Genomic DNA, 20,885 nt, shown 5'->3' with positions numbered 1-20,885 from the left:
AGAGCCAGTCCCACAATGAGCTTTCTTTAGTATGTGCCATTTCTGTGTCTGCAGCTATTGAAGAGGAGAGGGGGGGGGCTAGATGGAGGGTGGGGGTGTGGCCTTGACCTACTGCCACTTTGCTCGTTTGAAAGCCATGATGTCTCTCTCTCATGGGTGGGCCAAATTCTCTGGGTGGGCAAAGCAGAGAAAGGTCAAGGGGTAACCTTGCTCCTTATGACCTCATAAGGAGAAGATTCCAGATCGGCCCATCTGAGCTTTCATTTTCTCAAAGGCAGAGCAGGATACCCAGGGCTCGGTTTACACCTATCACCATTTCTAGCCACTGGGGGACCATAGGCAGGCTGGGGGAATGCATATTAATGTTAAAAAACCTCATAAAGTGAAATTTTCATGCCATGGGACCTTTAATGAAATTTGCATGTGGAAAAATAACTTTATCCATTTTGTCACATAGACACAAAGACAAAGCTCTAGACTCGCACTCATGGAGTCACACACACACACACACACACACACACACACACACACACACACACACACAGACCATCTGTCACTAGTGAGTGGACAGAGGATGGGTGGTCCAGGAGACATTTACTGTCCCATCTCAGGTTCCGAGAAAAGGATTCTGTTCCAGGTGACCGATCCTGCGTAAAAACAAGTGTGTGTCTGTGTGTGTGCCGTCTCAGTCTTGGTAAGCTTTCCGTTCTTGTGCATGTCCCATGTTTCAAATTTAAGGTTTTATCTCCCATGCACACGTCCATCTTCAACATGTGAAAATAGTTTTTCATTTTACCAACGCTGACCACCCGTCACTCTTACAACAGCAGCAACAGAGGAGCACAAACAGCATTGGCAATGTGATCCACAGCATCCTTGCAAGCTCTCCTTCTAATGCACTGTAATAGATGGAGAGGCATCATATGACGAGCCAAGGAAGCCCTTACATTACTCTGAGAGCACTCACACCAATAACTGGCATGACAGTGATATTGTGTTGTGTTAAGAGAGTACTGCAATGCTGGCGGTGCATTCCTGTTATGTAGTGTATTTGGTAAACAACTTCAAGTTCAACAAACCAACATCATTATGTGCAATAAAGGTTCAGGCTGATGAGTTGGTGCAGACATCCTTAATTTCATTTTGTGCCTGCTGTGGGGATAAAATAGTTGGATTCATTCTGTGCCAGGGTGAACCAGGCCAGATGGCAACGAACCTCGTTTCTTCCCGTGGGACTCCCTCATCTGCGCTTTATTGATCTGATCTGTCTTACCCATTTTTCTCTCTCTTTACTGTACACCCTCCCCTCTATCCTCTGTTCACAAGCTGCCATATCTTGTAAAATAAGAAATATAAATATAAATAAATATTTTTTCCTCTAAGCGTTCTAAGTTAGAATCTGGTAATTTACTGGTCATCCTGTTCACAATCGCAGGGTTGTTTAATTGTTTTATATAATCACATGAGACATTTAACCTCGTCTTGGACATATAACTCTGTCCTAAATATGAGCCGGCCACACAAATATACTTTAACACAAATTTACAAATGTAATATCTGGAAACAAATATGAGTTTCTATTACAGTTATGCTCCGAGGTTTGTTCTCTAAATGCTGTTTTTTTCAAAATTTTACCATACCATGAGCTTTACTCACTTCTCTCCAAAACTCTGAAAATGAATGAATGAATGAATGTGTGAGCCTTTCAACTGGGACCTGACCTGAACCCTAAGGCCCACAGTGTCGGTGTCATGTTGAAGGAGCATGTGCATGCTTGCCATACGTTGATATTCTCTATGTGTGTACAGTTACGTCTGCACTTCCATTCCATTCAGCATGATGTCCTTGCGTTTGTGTAACATATGTGCTTGTCCTCACTGGATCAATAAAAAAAAAAAATATTGATTTGCACGTTTTTTGTTTCATTGAAGGGACTTTTATGGGGAGGGAGGGGGGTAAACAGGCCTTTGTATTGATCAGATTTGGGCAGATTCAGTTTAACACACACTGGGGTAAAAATGAGCCTCAGGCTGTTGACTGTCAATGCATCCCATTATGCATTCAGAGACACAGATTTTGCCGATATGAAGCAAGCTCATGCACTCACAGACACAATAGTAACCTGCTGAATTCAGACCCAGAAATCACAGAGGTACAGGATGGTTTATGTTGCATAGTATCACTGTGAAAGCTGACCAGGTAAAATAAGCATCTATTTAGTAGATTCAAATTTAATATGTTGTTTTAAAAAAGAAATTTAAAGGATTCATGACATTGAAATGAAAATGTTGTGGTAACAAAGTGAACCATTGAACAAAGTCAGATTTTACGTGTATTGACTTTTTTTTTTTTTATATAAAAGTGGTTCTTAGGTGACCTGGTTGAAGGTGTTTGATGAAACAGTTACATTGTGTAATTTTCTGATGTTTTATTATCAGAAGATATATTGGGTAATGAAGTCTAAAGTATAGTGCCATAAATATATTTTCTGACTTCAAATGGTGTAGTTCACTTCTGTTTCGAGGATAGACTATAATGTGGCTTTTCGTGTTTGAGGATGATGCCAGAGGTTATGTCCAGGTGGTTTGGTCAGAAAGTTGGTAGGACGTATTCAAGGAAATCAATAAGAAACAAACACTAAAGGACTATTACATGCTCACATCTTTCAAATGGTCAGTTTAAAACATGTCTGTTACATGATGTCAGTGATATTTCCTTTTAAGAATATTAGTTTTGTAAATGATCAATAAAATGCAGCCTGGAAAAATCTTTATTGGTTGCACATGAAACTAAAGAATCAATGTCTAAAACAATGCTGCCCCCTTCTGAGCAGAAGACCATCATCCTGTCAGAGATGCTGTTCAAAGATGACACTTGATACAAACATTAACATTGACAAATTATAAGTCTGTATTTGCATCACATGGGTAAACACATAATACTCCCCCCACACCACCACCACCACCACCACCACCACCCCCCCTCTCTCTGAATGTGTATGTTTTCTATGAGTATGTAGAGTTTCAAATATGTGGCTTCTAATAAGGCAGACTTTATAGGGAGTTATACTGTAGTTTGTCATTAATGGTTAATAAATATTTACTCAAGCTTTATATATCAGTTTGAAGAGCTTGTAAAACAGCTTTTGGGTTGACAGGTTGTAAAGTAATGATTCAATGTCCTACTTTCCTCTGAGTCATAAAATCTGCACTCATGAATGTTTGTAAGTCGTTAATAACAATAATAACAGTTGTGGCTCTTTTCCAGAAGGGTGCTACTGATGAATTACAAAATGTTAAAAAGACAAAAAAGGCAATGCTACACAGAACAATTGAATAATTTCACACTTAAATATATTTATATTTAAACTGCTTTTATATCTGGACTTATATCTTGGTCTTTTATTTCCTCTAGTCTGTCTGTATGTCTGTCTGTCTGTCTCTAAAACAAACTGTGATTAACTTGAATACCCTTGTGATACCCAGATGTACAGTACTGTATGTCATTATGGTCACCTGCACACTGCTGCACCCTCAGTGGGTGTCTCTCCTCCGTTGGTCACCTGACGCCTCCTGCCTTCACAGCTGCTTCTCCTCGGCTCTTCAGCAGACGACAGTTTTCCAGGTGCATTTTGCCAGATCGTCGCCAGGCTTCCAGCCATTCCTGCCTGCCTCCTGCCTGTTTCCTCCTCCGACTACCTGTTGCTGATGTCCTGCCCGACTGCCTGTGACCTTCTGTAAGCCTAACCCTTAACTTCCTTTTAACCCTTTCAGTTGCATCAAGTTTCCAGTTATGTGATGCTGTTGCTTGTTATGTGAAAATATGAGAAAGAAACACTCATTCAAAAGGGTTTGGTTAGCTCTCTATCTTGTCTTTTTCTGTTCTGACCAAGATAACTGATCTGTGCAGAGAGCGACATGTGGAAACCAAAGAGGTTTTTAGTAGAAACAATACCTCATCTCTGGCTCCATCTGTCAACATTATATAGAATGCAGTCATGTGAAACAGTGCATGTATACTGTAGATTTCAACATTACGAGGCATTCATATGTTATATAAACTATCCTAACAGCAAGTAATAGTTGTAGTATGCTTATTTTTAAATTTATATATTTTTTATTTTTCATACATCTGTACTTTCATGTCAAAGTACATAGACATATTATCAACAAAAATGTATTATGTATCAAATCTATAATTAACCATTATGTGTTATTTAAAGGATTCTTCAGAGTGTTCAAATATATATATATATATATATATATATATATATATATATATATATATATATATATATATATATACTGTTGCAGTATTATATACAGCAGTTTAAGACTTTAGTATCATCAGTACAATGGAAAGTTTTACCTTTTCATTGTCACAAAGGTGCTCCCTGAAATTACTGAGGCAGAATTAGTAGCAGAATTCCGCCTCCTAAATCAGAAAAATGATCACTCAACAACCACATCTGTTTTTGTATGGGCTGATGAGGGATACTAGAATAATTGCGAGAGAACATTGTCAGAGTTTCTGCTTAAAATTAACAAATCCAAACAGGACATGACACCTGTTTTCAAACTGCAAACAAAAATCAGGAGAGTATACTACAGCTTTTGTCACTTGCTTTAAGAATACCTGGCTTAAAGTTGTGTGTGTATACTGTTGACTGAAAATCTGTCATATTTACTTATGTCTTGCCAATATGCATGAGACGAATGCACGTGTATGTAGAACGCTATAAGATGGCTTGCTTCAGATAAAAGCGAAAAGGAGTCTCAGTCTCAGAGAAAAGGAATTTGCTGAAGCGTTTGTGACTAAGGACAACCACATGATGCTTGCTCAAGCCTCTCACACTGACTGGCAGCCACAAGGAAGTGGGATTGGAGGGGAGGAGCTTGTGGGCAGGGCAGGTGGCTACACAGGCAGACCTCTGCAACAGCGAGGGAGAGGGAAGAGGGCATGTCAAGACTTTCCCTTTACTTGTAAGATCCTGTGATGAGCCTCAGATCAGGTTTTATCTCTGATTTGTTATCATTCCTCATTCACCTGTGAGCTTGCTGGGAAAATGTTTGCTTTTTTGGGTATTTATTAACATTCACAAAGAAGGCGATCTCTATTGATGTCCCAACAGCAAATTCTGTTTGTTTTTTCAAACACAGTCAACTGAGGCAGACACTGAGGCAAACACAACATCAGTTTTCAGCTTGACAAGAGAACAGCATGTACAAACCAGAGAAGAACTGGCCAGTTGATAGACAATCTCCTCAGATATTTGCCACATACACATCATCATATACCACACCTGTCAATCCTGTGCCTAAGCCTAATACGGCTAGGGATTTACTTAGGACCTTTGAGCAATCAATAATTTCATTATTCCATTAGCACCTATTGGTTCTGATGTTTAATCCATCCTTAGTGCTATTTGCTGAGACAAACTGTGTGAAAAAGCCTCACTAAAATTGTTGCAACACCTGGCTCGCTGTGGACACAAAGCCACATTGTCAAAGTTGCAATGGTGCAAATAGAGAGTTCAATATTTGGGATTTCTCCTGTCCAAAGGGTAACGTCTGTTATCTGCTGATCGTGTCTCATTGATCCAAGAGGTTCCTCCTCCTAACACCCCTAAGGCAATGATGAGTTTCCTTTGTCTTATTTACTATTGCTGACAGAATAGATCCCTGACTGTTCTTACCATGACACGATTTTGAGACAGGCTTACCTTAAAAACTCTCGTCAGACTGTTGTACTGTATGGTCCGCAGAAATTATGCACTCATTTTCAGTGTTAAAGGCTGCTCTGTGCAGCACCCATGCTCTGACCTATGACTACCCTGTGTGAATTACCTGATTGGATAACAGAAGCTCACTCACTTATTCCTAACTCAACTCAAGCTGCTGAATTGATAATCCTAAATAGATCTTGCATGGTCATGGCCGGTGAAATGATGACTACCATTCTCATTTATGTCGCTCACAATTTCCGCTGATGGTAAACCTATTTCTCATAGTGCTCTGGTAACTGAAGATTAACCTACCTGCTAAATTAGCTATTGTAAAGACCAAGGGTCACTGTGATTCTGGTAGTGAGGTGGCTAGAGGAAATTTGCAAACAGTGGCTAAACGCTGCTGCATATTATCCTTATATCGTCCATTGCTGCCAGAACAGCAGGTGACTTATTTTCCTGTGCTACAGGCGGTTTACCTGAATTACACCATTGGTTTTCACTTTATTTTATGGGACATAAATAAGACGTAATAAGCCATAGCCTACTTTGTATCATCATTAAAAAAAAAAAAAAAAAAAAAAGGGTTCCACTGGAAATTCAGCCGGATGTCTTTCATTTTGGCCGAATGTCCATTACCTTCCGCTTTCTTTGTGTTGGCATTTTAAACTCCGGTGGATTCATGAGGATTATGGTTAACTGCTCCTCAGATCTCTGCAGGGTAAATCCAGACAGCTAGCTAGACTATCTGTCCAATCTGCGTTTTCTGTTACACGATTAAAACAATCTTTGAACAAACACATGTTCCACTCAAACAAGTTCTTTACCTAGGCTATTTTGCAGAGGCGCCTTTGCTCTGTGTGGCCACAGCAAGTTCTTCTCCCATCCCAAAATGCTGTGTGGACTCGCCAGACCCCCTTCCGCAGTGCTGTGGAGAAAGGTCTGGCAATGCGACACTACCCTAATTTATATGCTGTAATTAGAAACCGCACATAGTGACATGTTAAACCCAAACTATAGGCCTACTTAAACACTGTTAATTACATTATTAGAAACCAAATATTGGGCATAGCCTTTATAATAGTCCGATATAAACATTGAGAGCTTGGAGGACAATACATGTATTTGGCATTGGTTTCTCTTGCAGTGTTTAATGCTCATTAGAAGAAAACTGCACTAATAAGTAGGCTAATGCCAATCCATGTCGAGTCACATCTGCTCGCTATTTCAAATAGTCCCTCATAGCCTGGATGTTCTCCGGAGTCATCCAGTAGCCTAATACATGTTTAATCGATGCCCACCTCCCATACCAGTTGTAAGATATCACACCATTTAATGTCACCATCCAACCACAGTAGCCTATCTATGGAAGCTGACCGGACAGTCCATCTTGATTTCTCACTGTTACACTATTATTAATGGGTGAAAAGTGAGGGGTGGGGTGCCAAGTGCAGATGTTAGTCAGACTAACAACTGACTCCGCTCTGTCATTATTGGGTTATGTTGCACTTAATGTGTTTTATTTGTATTAATTTTTTTTAATAACACAGTGGAACTTTTCCTTTTGATAAAAAGCCAGTCATATTCCTTTCATTGTATTTAAAATACTGCACTTTAATTTCAAGTGGAAAAACTAATATTTCCATTAAGAACTGACATGTTATAGGCTGCTGTTGTTAAAAAAGTCTAGTGCTGGTTGAGCTTAAGCTTCACTTTATGTTGATGGCCTTAGTCCATAATGTGTTCATTTTTATATATAAATAACAGACGGTCCTGGTCAAGTCCCTGAATCCCAGAAAGCTTGGAGATGCAGCAAGTAGCCTAATACTGATACTGCTTGTTTAGTAATTGATTAATTGCATGACTATTATTACGTCTATTTAGAACTTTTTTGTTTTCCTCCTTTATTTTAGCTCTTATTATTATTTATTTTTAAAAGAATATTTTATTGGGCATTCTAGGCCTTTGTTACACAGGACAGCTGAGAATGTGAAAGAGAGGGGGAATGACATGCAGCAAAGAGCCACAGGTGGGAACTGAATCTGCGTCCGCTGCGCCAAGGACTGGGCCCCCGTAAATGGGACGCACGCTTATATAATCCAGGTGCCCCAACAGCTCTTATTTTTGTATTAAGTATTTTCATCTGGGTGTGATGGTTTAAAGGTCACAACAGAAGACCTGTACTTAGGAATGTAATGTTGTCCATTGCCTCAATGTAAAGGGGACTCGCTATACTCACTATAAAAACAATTTTATAGCTTGCTCAAATATACAATATGTTACTACAAAGCAGTGTTATTTATACTTATTGGAGTTGTTGTTTAATTACATTTTTTATTTGACATGTTTTATTTCTTTTTGTAACCATGTTTGCATTAACTTGATATTATTCAGGTGTACTTCAGTTAGATGTCAGAGTGCTTCAGAAGATTCTTTCCCTCCTCCAGCCTTTGAGGAATTTTCTCTTGTGGCATTGATAGTTAGGGAAGTTAGTCACAGCGAGTCTTTTACCTATCTCCAGCCATCACATTTAGGTGAGATGTTTGGCCTGATGTGTGTGTCCTTCGACCTCTGTCAGATCACACTGATTTGTTGAGTCTTATTTCTTCACACAGCCTCCTGTCAGGCAGCAGGGGAGACAGAGCTTGTTGGTGCATGAAGATAAGTTTTTAATCCCATGCAATGAATAACTGCTTGTTTTTGACATACCCTAAATTAAGTAAACATGATCCAAGAATGGAATGGCTATTCTAGTTATCCTTTTCACGATAACTGTTGTGAATATGTTACACTCCATTTTGTGATAATTGAACAAAGCCTCTAATCTGTTTTAATTGGTATCATAAATTGTTACACTTTTCTTCCCTGAAGATTTATCTGCGTGAAACTGCCTTGAACCAATCCTCCTTTCCTGCCCCATTTTTATCTATCTACTCTTACGTCTTTAAAGTAAATGGAGCGATTGTTAGAAAATGAATATATTCTTTTGTGTCTCAATAAACCTTTAAAACATTTTTGAACTGAACTTGCTTCGTGTCACTTTGTTCTCTGAGTACTCAGAAGTGCTTTCAGAGTCAACTCACAGAGGTCAAGCCAGTAAATGATAGTAAAACAATCATGAAATCAGATTGTTTCGTAACAAAAAGGCTATATTTCTTTTACTTTTGATACCTTAATTTCATTTTGCAATAGGTACTTACGTACCTTACCTTAAGTAAGATTTACAATTAGGAGTTTATTTATAGTGGAGTATTTTATATTGCAGTATTGCTACTTTTACTTATTATGTAAATAACCTAAATACTTATACCAGCATTGGGCAAAGGTCATTTTGACAAACTGTTTGGAAGAAAAAAAACATTTTAAAATTAGTATTTACTTAAATTATGGAAACCTTTATAGAGTATAATTTACTGAATTTCTTTTGTAGTTTTGTATCAGATATCTTTGCACATGGGTTTATGTATGCTGTATATGTGTCCAATCATGCATAAGTGCTGTGTGTGTGTGTGTGTGTGTGTGTGTGTGTGTGTGTGTGTGTGTGTGTGTGTGTGTGTGTGTGTGTGTGTGTGTGTGTGTGTGTGTGTGTGTGTGTGTGAGAGAGAAGAAATGGAACATCCAAATGTCACCACAGGATGAAACATTGGGTGCCTAATGAACCAGAGTGTTTCTTTCGGAGGGTAAGTGATCTCTACTTTTTTGCCAGCAGGTTCAGTGTCATACTCTAATATACAGGTGATTATGTATTAACTGTCATGTCTCAGGTCAAATTTTCAGGCGATGGACAGATATTGCACCATTTTAAAGGGAGAGGAAGATTAGAAGATGAAAGGCGTCTTCATCCAAAGTTGCACACTCCAACCCGGTGGTGTTGAAGGTGAGCGTGCATGCGTGCACTATCCAAGCCTTTGTTGTCCTCACAAACACAGACATTAAATGTGATAAGATGCTGGTTGGATAATGACACAGTGCGACTGGTTTTCTGCACATACCAAGTCAGTGTATTTACTATCAATATTATGAGTGAGACCAGAACACATCGCTCTGTCGGATGTGTGGTTCAGAGATAATTAGTGTTCATATCCATGTGTGTGTATGGGGGAGTTGGTCCCACCCATTGTCCGGCGGCACACATACACACAGGGGCAGCTTTAAAGAGGTGGTGTTTATAAAGTCACGCTTTTTTGCCATTCTGGGGTCAGTCACTTGTCACTGCTGCGTGTCAACAGGAGGTAAGTTTTATCTTTTCTGCTAGAGTTACGAATAGTATTTGTGCAATAATACAAGAAAGACATGTAAACTGTTATATTTCTCATGGTCAATGCTGCAGTAGGATGATTTCAAAGATTAGTTCAGGGTTTTCTGTAACTATAAATTTACATAGCTTTGTAAACCCTTTTCAAGAAAGTAAAACCAAGGAGGCATGGAAGCTTGCAGATTTCATTCTTTGTTAATACAGCTCAACTTTGTTAATAACGCCAGTCATTAACAGGCTCAAATGTAATGTTTAAAGAAAGTGCAATGTGCAAATTAATAGTTATCTTCCCACATGCAAAAATGTTATCTTACCATATGCATGTTCAAATACAAAAAGTCTGTTTTGCACATTGGACACACATTTCTTTTTTAAACATCTATAAACATGTATTTTTCTTTAAATGTCTTTGTGTGAGTTAGATGCATCTTTGCATGCAAGAATACAGTGTATTAAAAACACTTGACACATACATATCTGTTTATACCATCTTGAGAAGGACTCATTGCATGATGGAAACTGTTCTCAGTCAAAAAATGTAAACATGCATGCCTCCTTCAAAAATAATCCAAGGCACTCTGTAGGATTTGTGCAAATTTAAAATACCTTTATTTTACATGCCAATATGTTTTAAAATGACCAACGCGTTCCGACTCACATAGGTCTTCATCAGGGTCATTGTCTGCAATAACTTCCCCTTTCTTTAAGTTATTGCAGACAATGACCCTGATGAAGACCTATGTGAATAGAAACGCATTAGTCATTTTAAAATATATTGCCATGGGATTTTCAGAGTGCCTTGGACTATTTCTTTTTTTTTTAACTCATGCAATGAGCCCTTTACAAGATGGAATAAACATAGTGCACCCGAAATATCCAAGGAGCACCTGTATGTGAATACCAAAAAGACCCACCAGCTATTCTACTCTTTTGTCTGCACATATGAATCTATATTTGCAGACACATCTGCATCCATGTGTGCACTCTGGCTTTACACCTACACTCATGTAACATCATGTATGTATTCACTGTACATAAACGAATGCATGCAAATACATACTTGATGGTTCCCATATGCACACACGTGAGCATGCACACTCACATGCTTGCATGCACTGTAGACAGCGTCTAGCCGGTCTAGTCTGAATCTTCCACCCCTTTGCTCAGTTGTGTTTAGGAAATAGATCATTCTGTTGTTACAGACAACTTCAGCGCTCTGGTCCAATCTGAGATAAAACGGACACTCTGGAGATATCTTACATAAGACTGAAGTCAACCGCCAACAACAACCTATATCCATATTTGCCACACAATTTATGTATTTATTGCATATTTAAACATTCATTCACTTATTCATTCAGATCATTCTTTACCACTTTCTTGCAAAGCTTTGAACCACATTATTTTTTTTATTTATTTAACCTTTAAAACGTGTATGAAAGTGAACTCAAATATCATACGGGGAACATATTCACAGTTAAAGTGCCCATTTGTTTTCATTTGATTCTAGCAAGCGCTTTTGTTTTACCACACCTGCTGTTGTAAAGGTTTTTTTGTTTACGGTGCTGTATTGCCCACTGTATTACTGAATTAGCGTTACAGGGAGGTCATATAGTTGCAATGAATGCGATGACAGAAAATCATTCATTCACAATAAGAGAATAAGTTATATGGGCAACGGGTAACGTTATCACTGTCACTGTGTCACAAGCCAAAGCATTACGAGTTTTTTGTAGCAATCAACGTAATAATAACTTAGATTAATATAGCGCATTTAATGAAACCAAGGAAGCTTCACAAAAGTACAATGAAAAAAAAATAGTAGGCCAACACAAACACGGACAGAAAAGAAAAGAAATAAAATCGGGTGCTAAATGGAAGGGGGACGTAATTTAATGTCGGCTACTGACTACAACCACTAACCCTGAATGACATTGACATATTACATACCTGAGGGCTAATTCAGGTCGGTTTTGAATCATTTACAATCCTGTAATTGTCTCCATCCGTTGAAAGCCTGACTGAGATTGACTCTGTTTTTTTTTTACCTGGCTGCATAGGCTTGTACGGTGTTACAAAGAAATCTGTGACCCGTCAGAATGTGTTACTGTAGAGCCATTCTACCTGCCGTAAATCATTTTGTGACTTTGCAGGGAATATCGGACCGGGCGAAGGCATTAATAAAAACTATATGAAAAATAGTATTCTTTTCACTGTTCTCGTTTGCTGTTACAGGTTATTTATGATCATTAGATGAAAAATTACACAGTTTCAGAAACATTAAAAAGTTACATGTAGTAACTTTAATATTATTTACAGTGTTTTTTACATGGGTCCATTGTGTCCTTTTCAGCTGCCTGGAAACACCAACCCCAGCGCAGAGTGTCAGGTAAGGGGGCACACGCACACACACACTCCAGACACACAACATGTGTAGACAGTCCAAACATGTCCAGGGTGAGCCATCATTAATGTCCACACAGGAAACTAACAGTGACCCAGAGCTTGGAGCCCGCTGGTTGTTAAGGTGGGGGAACCAACATGTTTACCCTGTAGACACACAGAAGTGTCACCTCCTTGTCACATTAGCTAGATCGATATCCACACTGGTGCTGCCAAAAGATGATAGAAACAACAAAAGCTTCCTGTGACACTTAACACCCAAAATGTGTTTCTGTAATGTAGCGAAACATGAACGTGGTTTTATCTGATCCTGCTCTGAAGAGAGTGTTTCTGTTTTAGGGGCCATAAGGCATGCAAAATGATGTCCCTGTTGCTCTCTTAACCAACAAGTATAATTTCTTTCTTTAGCTGAAGGCAACAAGCTCAAGAATATTCAGTTAAGTTTGTTGAAAGTCATTCTGTGAAATGTAGGATATCACAAAGTTTATTACAAATAGAAGGCTTTCTTTCTCTGGCTTTGTGCTTACTGCACTTGCTCTTGATAAGAGATCAAACTAAATACCTGAAATTAAAATGCAAATTGTAACTTCACATCAGCAACAGAGAAGTCATCTAAAACTCACTTTTACTGGAAGAGCTTTTTTCTATTTTTGCCCTTGCCACTATTTGCATTTTAACTCTGTTGTACCCTTTTTAAATTCATAACATTTTTTCAATATTATTTTGCTTATTTGGTATCTCATAGTTTTAACAAATGTTACCGTTTCGTCCTGTTTTGCTTTGTTGTTTCACTGTTAAACACTTTTTTTTTTTTTTTTTTACAGCTATCGATACATCTGAATATTAGCAGTAGTAAAAATAATCGTCACATTATTTATAGATTATTATTTTACAGTGGTTCTTTGTTGAGCTGCAGTGGAGACAATGTAAGACAGAGACTAAAACATTGCAACCTTGGTAAGACAGGAGGAACAATTACAGCATCCAAAAACCCTTTAAATGTATGGCCATTATGGGCATGCGTATGTTGCTTTAAGACAGACTTGATAATATGAACTTTGCCTTTATCCTAAAAAGTAACTTACGTTTACTTGATATAAAAGCTATTTAGAATTTTTATTTTCAGGTGAGATAGAGACTAAATATTGTCTTACAGTGAAACCACAGGTGTTTACCACATGCTTCAGCTGTAATTGTGGGAGGTGCAAGCTTGTTTCATCCACCTGCCCCGACCCAGATTTTCACTCTGTGTCTCACAGACACAAGCATGTTTGTGCCTGTGTCCTACATTCATGTCCTTATGAGCAAGTATTTACCTCTGTCTTTCTCTGTGCCTTCAAAGGTACGTGGAGCTATAGGAGCAAATGAAGGACCAGAAGCAGCAGACCTACTGGCAGGAGACGGGCCGATGGATGGGCTACGAGGAGAGCTTCGACCCCCAGACCGGGGTGTGGGTGTCTTCGAGCATCTCCTACCTCACCTTCAAGAGCCTCATCCAGCTCCGACGCACCATGAACACAGGTCAGAGAAAAAAAAAATATATATATATATATATATATATAAATCAATCTGTCAATTTTTAGTGGTGCAAAGTAAAATACATTTTCTTGAGTAATTCCAATTTACGCTACGTTAAACTTTTACTCGACTACTTTAAGAGGGAGCTATTATACTTTTTATTCCTCTATACCTGACAGCATTAGGTACTTTGCAGATTCACAATATTATTACAAAAAAATAACCAACAAATACATTAAGAGGCATTATTATATGCTGCTTTCCTGTATTTTCTCTGACAGTATGTTTCACCAAGAGAATGCCAACATTTAACCCAACAGATTCTTGGACCTTCAGCGCTTCTTTCTCGCTCTCATTTTGTCTGAACTTCCCCTCAAACCACAACCACACTGCCCTCCTCTTTGAGATCACCTCTGAATATTTTCCAACATGTTTCTTTGTCAAGGCGTGACAGTTTTCGACTGTGAAGAGCAGACACTGGCCAGCATCGCAGAGAAGATGGTCAAAGAGATGGTTAACAAGAAGGCGATCAGACCTCAAGACCGGGAGGGAGTGCTGAAATCTCTGCTTCAAAACCGCAGGTATCCTTCGAAGACATCACCCAACAGTGACTCAAACATAAATGACCTACATTTATGATGCTGTTATCCAAAGCTGCGAGTGAGTTCCACTCTCTCGCTCAGAGAAAGTTGAACACAGCATGTAACTATTGTGGAGATTAAACCTGTAATTTTGAAACATAGTCTCTGACCACCAAACCACTGTGTCTGTCTGCTTAAGTCTTTGTTAAAGGGGACCAATGTGTACTGTAGTTACCTCACTTATATAGGCCAGGTCACTCTAAAGGGGTATATACAGTCACTGTGTTTTCACATTCTTGTTCAAAAAGTAAATAAATCTAAATTCAAACTTCTGGGTAATTTAGATCAAAGTTGCCAAAGTCCACTTCACTAAGATTTTAAGTTTTATTGTTTTCTCTAAGCCAACCTGATGTCCTCTGAGACTATTATTTCCAGTCTAAAGGTCTTTTCTCTACACTGCCAGAATATTTACACAAAACTAAAAAAATCAGCCTTTAAGGGGAAAGTTTGACATTCTGGGAAATACGCTAATAAGAGTTGGATCAGACGTTTGATCTCATACAGTAAATATAAAGCTACAGCCAGCAGCAAAAGACTGGAAAAATGGGGAAACAGCTGGCCTGGCTCGCTACAAAGGCAACAAAATGTTTTGCCTACCTAATCACCGATATTGTTTGCTTAGCCTAGTGAATGTTTGCACACTCTTGTCTTCTACAGAGGAGACTACCAGAGAATAATTTAACCATCTTTCATCACAGCCGCTCAGTCTTCAGTTTGACACAAAAGCAGCCAATGACACATGCCATTTTCTCTCTCCAGCCAATCAGATGACCCGGAGAGCCAAACCCTGACTGATGGGGTGGACCTGCAGAAGTTTTCAGTCAAGGACAAGGTAGTTTCTTCCATCCTGATGATCTGATTAGATCGTCTTATTAATGTGTCATTGGTGATAACAGGATCTGATATCATGACAATGGGGAGACAATGGAAGTGGATTTAAAGGTGAAAGTGATTTCTGGCATCAGACCATTTAGAAAGTCCTTCAGAGGAGTAAAGCTTTAATGATTTAAGGATTCTGTTTCTTTTTAGACGAATACATTCAGATTTCTTTCTTCTGATACACGTTATCTCAGTTTTTATTGGATCCATTTATCATTTAAATTTCTGCACATATTGTTTTCTTTATGTGTTGAGTGGATCTTATTTAGTTTTAAGGGCTGTGACACAAGTCTTGGCATGTTAAGTAGGTATTATCCCACAGCTGTGATGCTAAGATTGTAATTTCCTCTTGAGGAAAATGTGCAAGAAAACACATCTATATATATATATATATATATGTGTGTGTTTGCTTGTTTGCTCACTAAGTTTGCTCATTTTGTGTTCCTTTAGAGGAATGAATCTGACGGTGTTGAGGCCTCCATGGTGCTAGTAGGTAAGCCAGTGTTTGCATTGTTTTTTATTTAGGATCTGCAGTACAGTTTATGTGTTTATTGCTGCAGAATCGTTTGTATGCATCCTTTATGTATATGTGTGGCCAGTGTGGGTTTATTAATGAATGCAACATTTCTGTCTGTTTGAACCAGGAGCGTTGGACTTTCTGGAAAGGCCCACAGTAGCGTTTGTGCGTCTGAAGGAAGCGGTGGTGCTCGACTCTGCCTTGGAGGCCCCAGTGCCCGTACGCTTTGTCTTTGCTCTGGTTGGCCCCACCAAGAATGACATGGACTACCGCGAGACTGGCCGCGCTATGGCAGCACTAATGGCTGATAAAGTGAGTTAGCTGACACTTACTACAGATAAACATACTGTACATGTATCTTATAGTTTCAATTGTTCAGATGCTAGAAGAAGAATATCTCTCACATTACAGGATATATTGTTGCAAAACTCTCCAAACAATAAAAGTGCGGACAAAAGAAATGTTTAGAACACAGACATTTTCTGCCACTTTGCAACAGAGTTATTGAAAGTACAGCATGAAATGGGAATGCACGCCTTGTCAAATGCACCCTGACCCTGTGCAGTCCTAATATCCCCTCCACTATCTCCAATCCCAGGTGTTCAATCAGGCAGCGTTTCAGGCAAGGAGCAGCCTTGAGCTGAAGTACGCCTTGGACGACTTCATGGACTGCAGCATCGTCATCCCGCCCACAGAGATCCAGAATGAAGCGATGCTTAGCTCCATTATCAGCTTTCAGAAGAAGCTGCTGCAGGACAGATCCCAGTCCTATGATCCCATGCTCCGTCTGGACTCCAGACCTCGCAGGGGTAAATACTATCAATAGTCATGGAACTTTAGATTTCCTACAACACATACACATAAACAAGATTAAAATTGTTTCCCCACAGTTTCCATCTTTACTGGTCCCCCACCTGAAGACCCCCTGTCCCGTACTGGTCAACCATTTGGCGGGATGATTCGAGACATAAAGAGACGCTACCAGTACTACAAGAGTGACATCACAGATGCTCTTAACACCCAGGTCCTTGCTGCCGTCATCTTCATCTACTTTGCCGCCCTCTCACCCGCCATCACCTTCGGGGGACTGCTGGGTATGTGTGCATATTTATTTTTATTTGTATGAGACATGGTAATGCTGTTGCTAAAATAATAATACTTTGATGTGATCTTTGCCACTACAGCTGATAAGGTGGACAACATGATGGGCGTTTCAGAGCTCCTCATCTCCACCTGCATTCAGGGGATTATCTTCTGCTTCGTTGCTGCTCAGCCCATCCTGGTCATTGGTTTCTCCGGCCCTCTGTTAGTGTTTGAGGAGGCTTTCTTTGCCGTAAGTTATAATATTGAATCGTGTAGGTAAACTGTTGAGTCTCTTTTGATCCATTTGAGCCCACTCAAGTACATTTTTGCAACAAATTTGTGATAAATTCTACATTTTTGTATACCACAGCCCAATATTTCTTTAATTAATTTGCTTGGTCAGAGTTCAACTCAACCCCAGTTTCCTTCATTCAGTTCTGCAAGTCCCAGGAAATTGAGTATATTGTGGGAAGAGTGTGGGTTGGAGTGTGGCTGGTCATCATTGTAGTGATCGTCGTGGCCTTTGAGGGCAGCTTCCTGGTGCGTTTCATCTCCCGCTTCACCCAGGAAATCTTCTCCATCCTCATCTCCCTCATCTTCATCTATGAAACCTTTGCCAAGCTAGGGAGGGTAAACCATATTCATCCATTTCACACATTTGATCTGTCATAATAAAATCTGAGACATTTAAATTTTGTGATGATAGTGCTGACTCTCATGGACCAGGTTATAATCTTTCTTACTCTCTCCTGACCCCTCTTCAGATCTTTAAGGCTCATCCGCTGATTTTGAATTACGATCATCTGAATGCAACTCTAGAAAATCCCTGGCACCCAAAGGTGGAAGAGTTGGTCCTGTTTGATAATGTTACTGGCAACGCCACTATTGTTGTAAAAGCTATTAAGCCACCTTACCCCAACACAGCACTGCTCTCCATGTGCCTCATGTTTGGATGCTTCTTAATTGCTTTCTTCCTGCGCCAGTTCAAGAATGGTACTTTTCTTCCTGGGAAGGTGAGTTAGGTCCACAATTATAAGTGAGGTTATTTATGTTATCAAGTGTTTTCTTCAATTTTGAACTTTTTAATCAATCTGATCTATGCTTATCAGGTCAGACGTTTGCTTGGTGACTTTGGTGTGCCCATTGCCATTTTCCTCATGATTGCTGTGGACTACAACATTGATGATACCTACACTCAGGTTGGCCGATCAGTCTAAGCTTCCAAATCCATTTTATGTGCTGAATACATGCAAATTCAGATAAAATGTTGGAGGATAGGTTCACGATTCACATACTAGCCATTAAAAGATCCCTGGGGGATGGGGGACAAAATCCACATCTTTCTGTGTTTAAAATATATTCAAAGGTTTATTTAAAGCTTATATGAGGCTTCAGTCGGCCATTAAAATTGAGCTTTTGATTGCCAGTATGAACAGGTGCAAAACCTATTTCAATGCACATAGGGGCACTATTTGTTTCAGAACCCTTTAACTCTCATTAGATTTAATAGATTTAATCCAAAAGCTTTTTCTTTACAGAAACTAGTGGTTCCCAAAGGTCTGATGGTGTCCAACCCATCCAAAAGAGGCTGGCTCATCAACCCCTTCGGAGAGCACAAGACACTACCTGTGTGGGTGATGTTTGCATGCTGTGTCCCTGCCTTGCTTGTTTTCATTCTGATCTTTCTGGAGTCTCAGATCACAACGTGAGTCGTTCACATCTCAACAACAATATCACTCACTGAATGATCAACCTCATCAACAAAACATTACATGTGCTGTCTTTTGAACCACTTGAATCATATGTTCAATCTGTTAACAGTCTGATTGTGAGTAAGCCTGAGAGGAAGATGGTCAAAGGCTCTGGGTTCCACTTTGACTTGCTGGTTTTAGTTGGCATGGGAGGGCTCAGTGCAATATTTGGTGTGCCGTGGCTCAGTGCTGCCACTGTGCGAACTGTCACTCACGCCAACGCCCTCACCGTCATGAGCAAAGGACCAAAGCCTGTGATTGAGAAGGTGATGGAGCAGAGGGTCAGTGGCATTTTGGTGGCGTTACTGGTTGGTAGGTGCTTTCTAATCATCCATGTCTGCATGTCTAAAAATCTACAGGTCTGTCATTAAAACACAGTACACCGCCCTTTATCTGAATGTCTGTTTGTTTCAAGGGCTGTCAATTCTGATGGAGCCAATCCTAAAGATGATTCCCATGTCGGCCTTATTTGGGATCTTTCTCTACATGGGAGTAACGTCACTCAATGGCATCCAGCTGTGGGATCGTATACTGCTTCTGTTCATCCCTAAGAAATACCACCCTGAATCCTACGCCACCAGAGTAAGATCCCCGTGATCACATAACTAAAGCGCATGGTGCATGATGCATGATGCATGATGCTTTAGAACGCTAGGACTGTTGCTACCTTAGCAGAAATGCACCATATATACCAGTATTTGTGAGACTAATGTGCTTAAGAAAAACAGCACTCATATGAACTTATATCCTATAGTGTCACATGTGTTGGCAACTATTAGAGCCTCTAAATCACATCAGAAGGCAAAAAGTGTCCGCAGTTGCTGTCATGTCTAGCTGACTGATATTTTGAAATGTTGGCTACAGGTGAGCACAGGACGAATGCACTTGTTCACAACCATCCAGGTAGTGTGCCTTGCAGTTTTGTGGATTGTTAAGTCCAGTCCAGTATCCCTCGCACTTCCCTTCATACTCATCCTCACCATCCCTATACGCATGTTTATGACCGGGCGTCTCTTCACTGAACAGGAAATGGAATGTGTAAGTGGACACCTCCTGTCATTTAAAGAAATGAATGCAGATGAAAGCAGTATTAAGTACTAATGTTTCTGGGTCTCTTGTGTTTGTAGTTGGATGCTGATGATGGCAAAGTGACATTCGAGGAGGAGCCGGGGCAGGATGTATACTGTGAATCTCAGATGCCATTGTAGATGTCTTCCATGCCAGCTCATGCCAGCAATACTTTTATTTTGACAAAAGTATATTCATTTTATGTGGCTCAAATGAATGTTTCATCCACCTATAAAACATGTTTTGTTATTAATGAAGATGCAGATCTAAATTCTATCTTTATATTGTCAATATGGATGAATATTAATATCTTGTAAAAACAAAAATGTCTTGGTCAAACATTCCTGAAGAGTTTTCAACAGTCACTCAGGTAAATTATTTGAAACATGTTGTTTTGTTTCTAACAGCTTGTGCTTTTCACACCACTGATGCTAAAAATAATTAAATTACATTGACATGTTTTTACAAAAAAGAAAGAAGCACTGCATGAAATAAAAACTCATTCATGTTAACACTCCAAAAATTGACAGATTGGATGCTGTGTGAAAAAAATTGTAGTGTTAAAAGCCAAAATTGTATGTTTCTCCAAGCAACGGCACATTGAATGTAATGTTGTAACATGTGTCACTTAAGTTATTGTTGTACTTACTTGCTTGATGGTAGCAATATCCAATCTCTGAATGAAGTAATACATGATTTATAGGGCAATGATGCAAGCAAAGTGTACATATTTTAGCAAGAATGATCAAACTGGTAACACTGCTGAGCAACACCACTGTATCCCAATACAGGGAGAGAGAAAATGATGAATTGTGTGTGTTGTTAAGTTTATATTGTGTGTTATATTGCTGTGTTCTTGTCGTCTCTCTATAAATAATAATAATAAAAATCTACCTCCCAAAAGCAGCCCTGTATTAAGACAATGTGGTGGGCGCTGGGCACTATACCTCAAAGCCGCCCCCCCCCACACACACACACACACACACCCCCGTCCACTACCCCCTTTACTCGTGCTGTCCTCCTGGCAAAAATATCAGACATAATC

The 20,885-nt window shown here is 39.4% G+C and overlaps 1 protein-coding gene and 1 long non-coding RNA gene across 3 annotated transcripts in view; both read left to right on the top strand.

Moving 5' to 3' along the window:
• LOC120551380 overlaps positions 1 to 8,699 on the top strand; it is a 56,698-nt gene extending 47,999 nt beyond the window's left edge. The window contains exons 3-5 of one of the 2 annotated variants that reach the window (XR_005637870.1): positions 3,585 to 3,736; positions 7,687 to 7,828; positions 8,341 to 8,699. This is a non-coding gene — a long non-coding RNA (uncharacterized LOC120551380). The remainder of the gene's footprint in view (positions 1 to 3,584; positions 3,737 to 7,686; positions 7,829 to 8,340) is intronic. The other variant, XR_005637871.1, reaches the window with a different exon arrangement.
• A 1,193-nt stretch (positions 8,700 to 9,892) lies between these two features.
• On the top strand, positions 9,893 to 20,734 carry slc4a1b (solute carrier family 4 member 1b (Diego blood group)). Its single transcript, XM_039788794.1, has 18 exons — positions 9,893 to 9,957; positions 12,334 to 12,369; positions 13,726 to 13,904; positions 14,347 to 14,482; positions 15,302 to 15,374; positions 15,872 to 15,914; positions 16,066 to 16,250; positions 16,537 to 16,747; positions 16,829 to 17,032; positions 17,123 to 17,271; positions 17,457 to 17,651; positions 17,786 to 18,034; positions 18,131 to 18,220; positions 18,560 to 18,726; positions 18,843 to 19,084; positions 19,188 to 19,354; positions 19,637 to 19,810; positions 19,900 to 20,734. Exons 3-18 carry the CDS (start codon positions 13,748 to 13,750, stop codon positions 19,978 to 19,980), a joined length of 2,523 nt encoding a protein of 840 aa, XP_039644728.1. The 5' UTR covers positions 9,893 to 9,957; positions 12,334 to 12,369; positions 13,726 to 13,747; the 3' UTR covers positions 19,981 to 20,734.
• The last annotated feature ends 151 nt before the right edge of the window (positions 20,735 to 20,885 follow it).

The sequence above is a fragment of the Perca fluviatilis genome, chromosome 21 (genome assembly GCF_010015445.1).
Source record: "Perca fluviatilis chromosome 21, GENO_Pfluv_1.0, whole genome shotgun sequence".
Taxonomy (NCBI): Eukaryota; Metazoa; Chordata; class Actinopteri; order Perciformes; family Percidae; genus Perca; species Perca fluviatilis.
The sequence above is the reverse complement of the archived record's forward strand: the minus strand, read 5'-3'. Positions and strand labels throughout refer to the sequence as shown.

What these genes read in the sequence shown, in the direction of transcription:
- slc4a1b (XM_039788794.1), top strand. Translation starts at nt 13,748, where the DNA reads ATGAAGGACCAGAAGCAGCAGACCTACTGGCAGGAGACGGGCCGATGG. An exon ending in TTGAGGAGGCTTTCTTTGCC is followed by an intron (nt 17,272 to 17,456) that starts GTAAGTTATAAT and finishes TCCTTCATTCAG; the next exon opens with TTCTGCAAGTCCCAGGAAAT. An exon ending in CCTTTGCCAAGCTAGGGAGG is followed by an intron (nt 17,652 to 17,785) that starts GTAAACCATATT and finishes ACCCCTCTTCAG; the next exon opens with ATCTTTAAGGCTCATCCGCT.